This window comes from Centropristis striata, chromosome 4 (assembly GCF_030273125.1).
Source record: "Centropristis striata isolate RG_2023a ecotype Rhode Island chromosome 4, C.striata_1.0, whole genome shotgun sequence".
NCBI classification, from domain to species: Eukaryota; Metazoa; Chordata; class Actinopteri; order Perciformes; family Serranidae; genus Centropristis; species Centropristis striata.
In genome coordinates, this window is record NC_081520.1 from 18,806,492 (window position 1) to 18,819,248 (window position 12,757).

General features: G+C 39.2%; 1 protein-coding gene across 1 annotated transcript in view; it reads left to right on the top strand.

Annotated features, from left to right (window-relative positions):
* Positions 1-12,757, top strand: part of st3gal4 (ST3 beta-galactoside alpha-2,3-sialyltransferase 4) — a 66,269-nt gene that overhangs the window by 32,446 nt on the left and 21,066 nt on the right. The window contains exons 6-8 of the mRNA XM_059330626.1: positions 2,211-2,308; positions 3,888-3,951; positions 9,525-9,620. Coding sequence (XP_059186609.1) covers positions 2,211-2,308; positions 3,888-3,951; positions 9,525-9,620 — 258 coding nt within the window. The remainder of the gene's footprint in view (positions 1-2,210; positions 2,309-3,887; positions 3,952-9,524; positions 9,621-12,757) is intronic.

Below are 12,757 nucleotides of genomic sequence, written 5' to 3' on the forward strand. Positions count from 1 at the left end.
GATAATTTACCTTGACAAGATTTCTGAAATTAAGATTATTAAATCTAGAAATAAGCATGTTGAACACTTAAAATAAAAAAAATAACTCTCCTGTCTCCTTGTCTCTTCTCCTGTGTGACCCTCCCTGTCTCCTTGTGTCCTCTTCTGTCTCCTTGCCTCCTCTCCTGTTTGTCCTTGTCTCCTCTACTGTCTCCTTGCCTCCTCTCCTGTGTGTCCTTGTGTCCTTTCCTGTTTCCTTGTCTCCTCTCCTGTGTGTCATTATGTCCTCTCCTGTCTCCTCTCCTGTGTGTCCTAGTGTCTTCTCCTGTCTCCTTGTGTCCTCTACTGTATCCTTGTCTCCTCTCCTGTGTTTCCTTGTATCCTCTCCTGTTTGTCCTTGTGTCCTCTCCTGTCTCCTCTACTGTCTCCTTGTCTCCTCTCCTGTGTGTCCTCTCCTGTCTCCTTGTCTCCTCTCCTGTCTCCTTGTGTCTTCTCCTGTCTCCTCTCCTGTGTGTCCTAGTGTCCTCTCCTGTCTCCTTGTCTCCTCTCCTGTGTGTCCTTGTGTCCTCTCCTGTCTCCTTGTGTCTTCTCCTGTCTCCTCTCCTGTGTGTCCTTAATTTAATAAATCTTGTCAAGGTAAAATCTGTCCATGCAGCAAGATAATTTCCCTCAGATTTACTGTTTTATCTGCTTTTTAAACACCTTTTTTGACCTTTTTTTGCAGTCTGTTTATTTCTGCAGCCCAGTGGACCTTCCACTGCCCGACCTTTGACCTTATATGGTCATCCTCCCTGTGTTTATCCCCGTTAAAGAACATGATATTTCCATTAAATCGCTGCCTGGTTGTTCTGGAGTCATGACAGTCTCAGGGAGGCCTTCCAGCCGATCACAGTGACATTTCTCTAATTAGAGCCTCAGGTTAGATCCTCAGAGATGAATCCTGATCTCCTGGGAAGAGCTAGCTAGCACACGAGGCTAATAAATGTCTCAGAGACTCACTGTCAGCGTCAGCAGGTGATAAACAGCTGGAGTCTGAGCCAGCGGACACAGAACAGAAACTGTTTCACCTATTACAACCTGCCACATTCAGCTCTGAGAACATTATCGTTTCCTTTCCTTCTCCTCGCTAGAGAAACGCCAACAGGGGATTTTAATGAGGGAAATTGCTGTTGAATGACATCATGTAAATGGTGGGTTTACTCATAATGAGTCTGGTTTACCTGCTTAATAGATACCAGAACATTTTGGGAAGCTTTTCCACGTGCCAGTATGAACACTGCACTGTTTGGCAGCTGGGCTGCTGTTGTCCATTGTGTGGTTAGATAGTTATTAAAGCCAAAGAAAAAGTGAAAGCAGCTCTCCATCCTCTCTGTCTTACTCCTCATTCATATCCTCCCAGCTCTCCCTCAGCTCTAATGTAATTTATCTATATCAGGGATGGGCAACTGGAGGCCCGGGGGCCACATACGGGCCGCACCCTCACTTGAAGTGGCCCTCAGTACAACTACATGCATTTGAGCATGAAATCTTAAAAGTGCAGTGTTTAACCCTTTATCGGGCGAACAACCATATTTGGTAACTTCAGTGGATATTAATTTACTAGATTAAAGTGGCAAATTTACAAGAAAAAAAGTCACAGATTTAAGAGATTTAAAGTCGCAAATCTGCGTGAAAAAAGTCGCAGATTTACGAGAAAAAAGTGAAAAAAAGCAACTTTTTTCTCCCAGATTCTCCACTTTAAATCTCATAAATCTGCACATTCTTGTGAACTTTTTTCTCAAAATATTACGCCCCTCCCCCAGGTCCGTATGTTTTTTTTACACATTCTGTCTGTATGTAATATCTTCCAATATTCTCTAGGGTTGAAATTTGTAATGCGAAATGGAATGCCCTATTAAGGGTTAAAATGCACAAAATTACTTCTTGTAATTAATGTTGGTCTGATGTTCTTGCACTGAGAAAAAAAAGAAATCACAGTAAGTGGTTATTTTTATTTGCTTTAAACCTTTTGTATTCCTATTTATACTGTTCTACATGCATTTGAGCATGAAATATGTTAAATTACTGCACTGTAAACATATTTAAAATTGCAGTTTCCTGTGGTAGTGTCCATGAAAAACTGTGGCCCCCTGCAGCATTTAAGATGCCCATCCCTGATCTATACAGAGAAACAGAGAAACATTTCACTGCAGTATCATGTTGTAACTCCTGCTCTGATATTTTTCACGCAGCATCAGCAGACAGACGCAGCTCTTCCTCAAACTGGAGGATTTCTTCTGGAGGGAGCATCTGTCACAGCTGGCGTTACCTTATGGCATTAAGGGCAGTGGTACGTTCATATTATGTGCATCTGTATATTTTATATTATATATGTTATTATAGATAATACATGGATTAAAGTTCTCCGTCACTACGCCGGATTTCCGTCATTTGGAGTTTACAGAGGCCACTTATGAGATCAATAGCCGTGTTTCCTTCAGGGGGAAGAGTGGCCACCGGGAAAGTCTCAGGCCACGCCCTCTCTAAAGTCTCAGGCCACGCCCTCTTTAATGTCTCAGGCCACGCCCTCTCTAAAGTCCGCTCACTCTGCGTGCCAGAGGGATTTAGAGACTCTGGAGGTGATGTTTGGTTTTGGATCGTAGCTTAATCGCTTAGCGACAGTTCCGACCGTGATCACATACGCAGCGGATTAAACACGGGAGACGCAACTGTAGCCACCATCGCTAACTGTGCACAAAGTCAGCAGCTGATCATAAACAAAGCAGCATGGCTAATTATGCACAGTGTCTCGGCTGATCATAAACATAGTGATTGTTAATTAACCGGCATCGCTAACTGTGCACAAAGTGTCTGGTGCTCGTTGTAAGCAAACAGAAATCGCTAAGTGAACACCTCCTGCAGCAGCAGCACATACACACTGTACTGCTACAGAGCTAACTGTTAGCCTGTTAGCACATACACACTGTACTGCTACAGAGCTAACTGTTAGCCTGTTGGCACATACACACTGTACTGCTAAAGAGCTAACTGTTAGGCTGTTAGCACATACACACTGTACTGCTACAGAGCTAACTGTTAGCCTGTTAGCACATACACACTCTACTGCTACAGAGCTAACTGTTAGCCTGTTGGCACATACACACTGTACTGCTACAGAGCTAACTGTTAGCCTGTTAGCACATACACACTGTACTGCTACAGAGCTAACTGTTAGCCTGTTAGCAATTTGCTGATTGGATGCTAAGGGTTAACATCCCCTCCTGCTCTGCAGCTGAGAGAGACTGCTGCAGGAGGACTGTTCTGCTTTGACTCGTTCTTTCCTTGCGGCTCCTGAACAAACAAAAGGAAAGGAAACTGAGAGAAGCTGTGAAGGTTCTCAGCAGTTAGAATGTATAAAAGGTTTACTAGAAATATTAAGGAAAATAAAAACATGTAATGAAAAATTATGTAGATGCTTGATTATTTTAGAGAGTAAAGACAAGCTTTGCAAAAAAAAAAAGAATTGAAAAGACAAATAAAAAGCAATAGATGCAGCTGTTTAAAATCCTCTTGTAAACATCTTGGTTGAGCATTTTAATGTGATGGCTGCATTTGGTGCTTGATTCTTATGCATTAGTATTTCTTCAGCAGGTGTCAAGTAACCTGGAACATGTTTCACAAACACTGCATGTGACTTGGCTGTAGCGCGAATACAATTTCAGTCAGAACATTTTTTTTTTACTTTAATCCATGTAAATATTATCATCCTGTTTTTTTTCTCTCCATATAAACACAGAATACTCTTGACAGTGATGCTTTACTGTCATAAAGTCACAGTGCTGTGAAAAAAAAGATCATAATTCAGTCATCGTAGGCTTCCACTTTGAATTGCACATCTGTATTCAAAACCCTTCTCTCACTCCCTCCAGAGCTGCTGCTACTGAAAGTTCTTGCCGTTATTGCAAATTATCAGGTGCCAGCCAACATCGAAAAGTAAGTGTGAACAAGTCACGACACTGAAGCTCGACATTATATTAACTCAGGTTTCTAGTGATTTCAGAGTATTAAATCCTAGTATGTTATATATTTGTTGAGTTGGGTTCATTTCTAACAATTTTAAAAACCAGAGAAATCTGTAATTCAAATCTAAGACACGCTTGTTGTCTGTCGCCTTTCAGTTGAGTCTTCTCCCCTTTGAACAACACAGAAGTTGTCATAAAATGACTTTTTATGCAGTTTTAAGCCACATTTTTATGATAAGCTTTTTAACTTTAAAAACCACATACATACAACCACCTTTTAGGGCGGCTGTGGCTCAGTTGGTGGAGTTGGTCGGCCCCCAACCGCAGGGTTGATGGTTCGATCCCTGACCGTCGCAGCCTACATGCCGAAGTATCCTTGAGCAAGATACTGAACCCCAAATTGCTCCTGATGCTGTGTTCATCGGTGTGTGAATGAATTCCCATTGGTGGCAGGTGGCACCGTTTAGGGTAGCCTCTGCCACCAGTATGAATGTGTGTGTGAAAGGGTGAATGAGCGCAGTCTGTAGTATAAAGCACTTTGAGTGGTTGCAAAGCGACTAGAAAAGCGCTATATAAGTGCAGGTCCATTTTACAGTGACAAAAAGTTTTTTTTTTTTTTTTAATAAATGCAAAAATTACAGTGATGGGTTGTATATTATATTTTCTTGTTACAAACATGGTGCCAGTGTATTTTACAGTGGAGTAATTTATTTTAAAAATACAGTTTTGGCATTTTTATACATATAAAGTGTTTCTTTGTTACCGAAACTGAATTAACTCATTTATCATTTTACTGTCATGTTTTTTTTATTATTATTTTACATCCTTTTTCAGTAATTTTGTTTCTTTTTTATTCATTTTACATCCTTTTTTGGTAATTTTGTGTTTTTTGTTCCAAACACGGTGCCAGTGTTTTTACAGTGGAGTAATTTATTAAAAAAGAAAAAAAACTATAAAAAATAAAATAAAAAAAAACACACTGTTTTGGCTGATATATACATTTACAGTGTTTCATTGTTAATGAAACTGAATTAACTCATTTATCATTTTACGTCTTTTACTGTCATGGTTTAGCAGTTTTTCACTGTAAAATCTACAGACATTTTTTACAGTGTTGTTATGCCCCAGTCTAGGGGGCCTAGAGCACAACATGAAAAGGCCCCATCTTCCCCATCTCCCAAGTAGCCACAAACAAAGATTGGTTTGAAGAATGCTTAAATATTTATTTACAAAGAGAACTTAAGTAAATACAAATATTCTTCAACTTAGGGGTGGACTAAAGCCAAAATAACAAACAAAACACTTCTATCTCAAAAATAAGAAATTTACCTGAAAAACCAAAAGATACAAAATCTTACCTCCCTACCTACTTAAACAAGAGAAAACGAGAAACAAAACCTGGCAAACCACGGTGAAAAGTGAGAGCTTTGACAACTGGTTTTGCACTGAGAGTTCGCAGTGGGATGGCCTCAGGGTACCGCGTCGCAGCGCACATCACAGTCAAAATATACTGATGGCTGGATTTAGTTTTTGGTAATGGACCCACACAATCTACCAACACTCGTTCAAACGGCTCCCCAAGCACTGGGATTGGGTGCAGAGGGGCCGGAGGAACAGGTTGATTCGGCTTTCCCACAACTTGACATATGTGACAGGTGCGGCAATACTTTGCTACATCGGCTTTTAACCCGGGCCAAAAGAAATTGCGCAACACACGATGGTACGTCTTTTTAACACCAAGGTGACCAGCTAAGGGCGGATCATGTGCCAGACTCAAAATTTGCGCTCGATAGTCTGTTGGCACAACTACCTGATTTACAACGCGTATCTCACTGGAGTCGGGACTCCACCGTCTCATTAAGACACCGTTGTACAGAAAAAACACACAGGGCTTGCTGTCTTCCTCGGCGGCTACAACGGAGGACAGACACAAAGTTAGAGACGGATCATTTTTCTGAGCATCAATCAACATTTCTCGGGTCACGTTTAAACTCAGGTCTGTGTCAGCAGGAAGGAGATCAGACTCATTAACACATTTTGGTAACTTTTCATGCTCAGTATTGGCGGGCACTGAGAAGGAGGGCTCACCCTCATCTAATGTAGCCATAAACGACTCAGACAAATCCACAGTTTCACCCAATTTACGAGCCTGTGCACGTGTAATTGCGCACACAGGAAACAAATTTGGCACAGATACATCAGAAGAGACAGAGGTAGGGCAGCAAGCAGACGAAATGGGATCCTTAACTACTTCAGGCAGAGGAAACACTTTTCCTCCTGCCAAGTCGTTACCCAAAATAAACGAAATGCCGCCAATCGGAAACCGTGGGAGTACGGCAACTTTTACATGCCCCGACACGAGTGGCGAATGCAAGTGGATCATGTGAAGTGGGGCGTTAAGTTCACTCATTTTTATTCCCCACACTAGCAAATCAGAAGAACAAGAGGTTTCGCTCGAGAGTGGTAGGACACTAGCCAGCATGAATGAATGATAGGCGGCTGTATCGCGGAGAATGGTTACCGGCACTTTCAGATTCCTCGCCGGTTATAGAAACAAACCCGTGAGAAACGAACGGCTTGAAACGAGGGTCAACCTTTACTTGTACCTCTGCTTTAGGTAAAGGCTCTGTGTGTTTTACAGTCGGGGACGCAGTATTTATGAAACCCACACCTGCAGGAGGTTTACCATTTTTGTGTTCTTTTTTTCTAAGAGCCGGACAGACAGCAATCAAATGGCCTGGCTCATGGCAATAATAACACTCGCGACTCCCACTCGCAGCTGGTAAAGTGCTTTTACGCATCAGCTTTGGCGATCTATTTCTGCGCTCAGGCATTACAGACGAAAGACGAGGTGCCGGCACAGAAAAAACACTTTTGTGCGTCAAAATGAATTCGTCAGCTAGAACAGCAGCTTTTGTTACCGAGGATTCTTTTTGTTCGTTCAAATAGACAACAATTTGTTCCGGCAAACATTTTTTGAATTCTTCAAGCAGAATGAGCTCTCTCATTTCCGCCATGGTTTTTACATTACATGCCTGGCACCATTTGTCAAACAAAACACTCTTGTCGCGCACAAACTCTACATATGTCTGATTGGCAGTTTTCTCACTGTTTCTGAATTTTTGACGATATGCTTTGGGGACCAGCTCGTAGGCCTGCAACACAGTCTTTTTCAGGACTTTATAGTCAAGACTGTCTTCAATAGACAGACTGGCACAGACTTCTTGAGCTTTCCCCACTAATTTACACTGGAGGAGAAGGGACCAGAACTCTTTGGGCCAACTCAGGGCGGCAGCTATCTGCTCGAAGGCGCTGAAATAATCAATAGTCTATAATAATAGTCTACTATAATAATAGTCTACCTCAGACTCACGAAATGGAGGGACCAAAACAATGTGCTTACTGATATCAAAAACAGGAGCAGAAACAGAGCTGCGGCCAAGAGGAGACACCGGGGTGGAGGCTACATGGACTCCTTTTTCCAGCTCGAGAGCCCTGATGCGCAGATGCATGGCTTGCACCTCTAGCTGCTTGTTTTTTGTTTCTACCTCCTTTATTTGGAGGGCTATGCGGAAATCCTCTGTGCTCATGTTACCCATGAGAGGATCCGTGACCGGCCCAAGCTCCACACCAGCAGCGAGTATGTCAGCAGCCCCCGCCACTTTCACCTCTGCCATCGGTGCGTCACTGGCTGCATCACCCGCAGCAGCTTCACCCACATAAGCAGCTGGGATTGATAGGACGCCCTGCTCCACCAACTCCTCACACAGCAATTGTTTGAGCTCTGCTTTATTGGCACTGTAAGGCACCTGTACTTTATAACAATTTGCCAGAATCAATAGGTCTGCTTTTTTGCATTTATCAATTTTAGCCAAAGAGGGACTGGCCACAAAATCATCCAGTGAAAACTCCATGATCCCCCCCCCCCACACACACAAAACTGCCAACCAGAAAAAATATACTCACCGGAAAGTGCGACGGGATCCCGGACGAGCCCCCATTTCATGTTATGCCACAAGTAGCCACAAACAAAGATTGGTTTGAAGAATGCTTAAATATTTATTTACAAAGAGAACTTAAGTAAATACAAATATTCTTCAACTTAGGGGTGGACTAAAGCCAAAATAACAAACAAAACACTTCTATCTCAAAAATAATAAATTTACCTGAAAAACCAAAAGATACAAAATCTTACCTACTTAAACAAGAGAAAACGAGAAACAAAACCTGGCAAACCACCCTTACTGCTCAAAACAAAGGAATTAAGTCCAAAACCACAAGTGATCTCAAATTGTGTGAACCAGTTGGGAGAAGAGGAGGATGAGGAATAAGCCTGCTGCCACTGACGGCCGCCATCTTGGCTCCATTTAAACCATGTGGTTCCGGCTGCAGCCAATCCCAGCACAGGCGTGGAACCTCTCCACCAATCGCACCGTGGCTACGGCACACCCCAATATGCATAATATGGAGGCGTGGAACCTCTCCACCAATAACACCACGGCCATGGCACACTCCAATCTGCATACAAAAAAAGGAAAACAAAAACACAGGGCACACATACAAATGCAGTTTGCTAAAAAAATAACTATAATATGACTACAGTCGTAACAGTGTAGAAAGAAAGAAAAAAAGAACTACAGGATACACACTGTAATATTTAATGGTGAAATCTTGAATTTATGCATTTTCATTTATAAAGTATTTTCTTGTCAATTATTTGGCAGAACAGCGTTTCTTTTGATGGAAAAACGTTTTATTTTTTACGGTAAAATATGGAATAAAATGACAATCTTAAACGGGAAATCTTAACAGTGCTAATACCAATTTACCGTAATATTAGAAAAAGTTGCACCGTATTTTTTACAGTAAAGTTCTGGCAACCACAGCTGCTGGTTTTTTACCGTAAAAACAACAGTTTTTCTTACAGTTTAGACGCTTTTAATTACTGTAAATCAAAGAACAAAAATTCTAAACTGTAGAAAACTGTTTTTTTCATGTACAATTAAAGAAGAAATACCATAATGTCACAAGGATAAAATTACCCTAAAACTCAGTCTAAATAAGAGTTTTTGCTGATATTTTGATGGAAAAACTTTTTTTACGGTAAAATATGGAATAAAACATCAACAGCTGCTGGTTTTTTACCTTAAAAAACTGTTTTTTTCCTACAGTGTATGGTCTAATTCCATATCACATTTAAAAATATATCAATATATCTTTTATATTGATATATCTCCCAGCCCTAGTTCTTCCTCTGCTTCTTATTGACACTAAAACAGGAATATTTTTGAAGACATTATGATTGTTCCTGATGTGTTCCAGCTGTGGTTCTCTTCCTGTAATATGTTTCAGTGCTGCATTACTTCATCACTGTGATTATGGTACTTATGGGTAGCTGTTAGTGCTTCGCCACATAACTGTCCCTCATTATGGTCAAGAGAGCACCCTCGGGTGCTATTGCTGTGGTGATGAATCTGTTGTCCGTTATGTGTCTGCAGAGTGTTTCTCATGTTTTCTACACTGTTGTTGTTGTTTTCCCTGCAGCCTTGAATGCAGAACCTGTGTCGTCATCGGAAACGGCTTCGCAATTAAAAACAGCTCGTTGGGAGGAATCATCAACAAATACGACGTGGTCATTCGGTAAGAACGCCTCGTGAATCACACGCACTTATTAATATCACACTGTTTATACACTGTAAAAAATGTCCAAAAATGACCCAAAAAGACACTAAATGTCCAAAAAAAAGACACAAAATGACCAAAAAAGACATAAAAAGACCAAAAAAAGATATAAAAAGACCAAAAAAATACACAAAACACAAAAAAGGATATAAAAAGACCAAAAAAAGATATAAAAAGACCAAAAAATACATAAAAAGACCAAAATAAGACACAAAAAGACACACAAAAGACCAAAAAAAGACACAAAAAAGAGATAAAAAGACCAAAAAAAGATATAAAAAGACCCCAAAATACATAAAAAGACCAAAAAAGACCAACAAAAGATATAAAAAGACAAAAAAAAGACATAAAAAGACAAAAATAGACACAAAAAGTTTTTTTTTTATGTTGGTAAGAACCAAATAATCATCAGGTCACTCTGCTCGGGCCAGTTCATCACTGCTGGCAGCTTTAATTGATCTTGTTTTAAGAGTTAATTTCTTATTTTAAGTGTTCAACATGCTTATTTCTAGATTTAATAATCTTAATTTAAGAAATCTTGTCAAGTGAAATTATCTGTCCATGCAGCAAGTGCAGGTATTTGGCACGCTGTTTATAGAGAGGAAGAATTAATTATGTTTAAAAAAAGCTTAATTTCTGATCCTGCTCCAAGCTATGCTGTACTATATTTTAATATATTACAAACCATGAGGCATCAACAACAATAATAATAACAACAGTTTATCATATTTCAGTGTTGTTCGGAGTGATAAACTAGCAGCAGATGGATCCTAAAAAGGGAATGTGGAGACCCACTGGGATGTCTGTTTTGGTCATTTTGTGACCAAAAGAAGATGTAAAAAGACACAAAATGACCAAAAAAAGACACAAAAAAGACCAAAATAAGACACAAAAAGACACACAAAAGACCAAAAAAAGACACAGAATGTTTATTTTTTATCTTGGTAAGAAACAAATAATCGTCAGGTCACTCTGCTCGGGCCAGTTCATCACTGCTGGCAGCTTTAATTTATCTCTTTTGTAAAGTTTTTGTCTTTTTTTGGTCGTTTTGTGACCAAAAGAAGATGTAAAAAGACACAAAATGACCAAAAAAATAAAGAAGACCAAAAAAAGGCACAAAAAAAGACAAAATGACCAAGACAAGACACAAAAAAGTCACAAAAAACAAAAAAGAGATTAAAAAAGGCACAAAAAAAGACACAAACCCCCCAAAAAGACCAAAAAGGCACAAAAAAGACACAAAATGACAAAAAAAGACACAAAATGACCAAAAAAGACACAACATGACCAAATAAAGACACAAAATGACCAAAAAAAGACACTAAATGACCAAAAAAAGACACTAAATGACTAAAAGAAGATGTAAAAAGACAAAATGACCAAAAAAAAAGACACTAAATTACCAAAAAAAGTCACAAAATGAACAAAAAAAGACACTAAATTACCAAAAAAAGGCACAAAAAGTCTAAACTACTGATGGACAGGATCCGACTGTGACCTCTGTCCCCGACACAGAGCCGTCCTCTCAGTAATTAGCTCACTTCTCTTTTTTAAAGGAGAACAGAAAGCGTTTGGTTTAGTTTGGTTTACTCCAGGACAAAGGCACTCTGCAAATCTGACTTTACAGCCTTGGAATGAAACACATGCATTCACAGTTTTTATAAGCCTCTTTCAAACAGGCAGAGTTTGGCTCGGCCACAATGCATTTTTCTCTCCCTGCACCGCCCCGAAAACTCTCTTCTCTCCCTCTCTGAGAGGCAAACGGTCCTCTGGCCAAGTGGAGTAAGTTATTGACTTTCAGGATTCAGTGCATGCCGGAGAGTTTGACGTCAGCAGGCCGTTCTGTCGTAGAAAACACCGCTACAATCTTTAAAAGCCTGTTGAAATGTAGCTGTATAAAGTGCACACTAATCATTTGGGTAAACAAGGTCAGCCTGTGCTATTGTGTTAATTATTTGGTCAAGAATTCGGTTGCAATGCACTGTAAAAATTGTAATGCAATGTTGTTTTTATGGTGAAAAACTGGCAGTTGTACACTGTAAAAAATGTCTGTACATTTTACGGTGAAAAACTGCTAAACCATGACAATAAAAGACGTAAAATGATAAATAAGTTAATTCAGTTTCAGTAACAATGAAACACTGTAAATGTTTGTATCAGCCAAAACAGGATTTTTTTACAGTTTTGTTTTTAAAAAAATACATGTATTTAATGTAATATATATACAAGCCACCACAGTAATTTTTGTATTTATCTTTTGTAAAAAATACTTTTTCTCACTGTTAAATGTACTAAACACCATATCTCTAACAGAAATATACTGTAATATTTAATGGTAAAGGCTTTAATTTATGCAGCATTTATAAAGTATTTTCTTGTCAATTATATCCGTATTACTGTATTTATTAAAGTAAAGTTCTGGCAACCACAGCTGCCGGTTTTTTACCGTAAAAACAACAGGTTGCCAGAACTTTACCATAATAAATACGGTGCAACTTTTTTTTATATTAAAATGATATTAGCACTGTTGATTTCACGTTTAAGATATATTTATAATATTTTACCGTAAAAAAACCCAAAAACATTTCCATCAAAAGAAACGCTGTTCTGCCATATAATATAATTGAAAAGCAATTTTTATCACTGTGAGTCAACTCAGGAAAGTGTTCCTGGAGGGAAAAGAAGAACCTGAAAAACATCCTGGTTGTTTATTTAATGCTACACACCAACATCAACCGGCTACATGACTCAGCTTAACAATAATTATTATTATTAGCATTAATTTAATGCCTTACAGGCAGCAATAGAGCTAATACTAACTGAAGAGACAGTAGTTTACTAATTTGTCTGGCTGGGAAATAAAGTAATGAAGTGATATTAATATATATATATAAAAAAACAATCATGTGGAAGGATGAGTAATAGATGTTTATGATTACTTCAGTTTACCAGTTGTCAAAAACAAACATCTGTTGTCGAGTATTATCACTATTGGCAGAAAGAATAAATCTGTGTTTTGCATCTCATTTAATCACGTGGAGTTTACCACACAAAGTCTCCGTTCTCAGGCCGTTATTTTAATAATTGATGAGGTT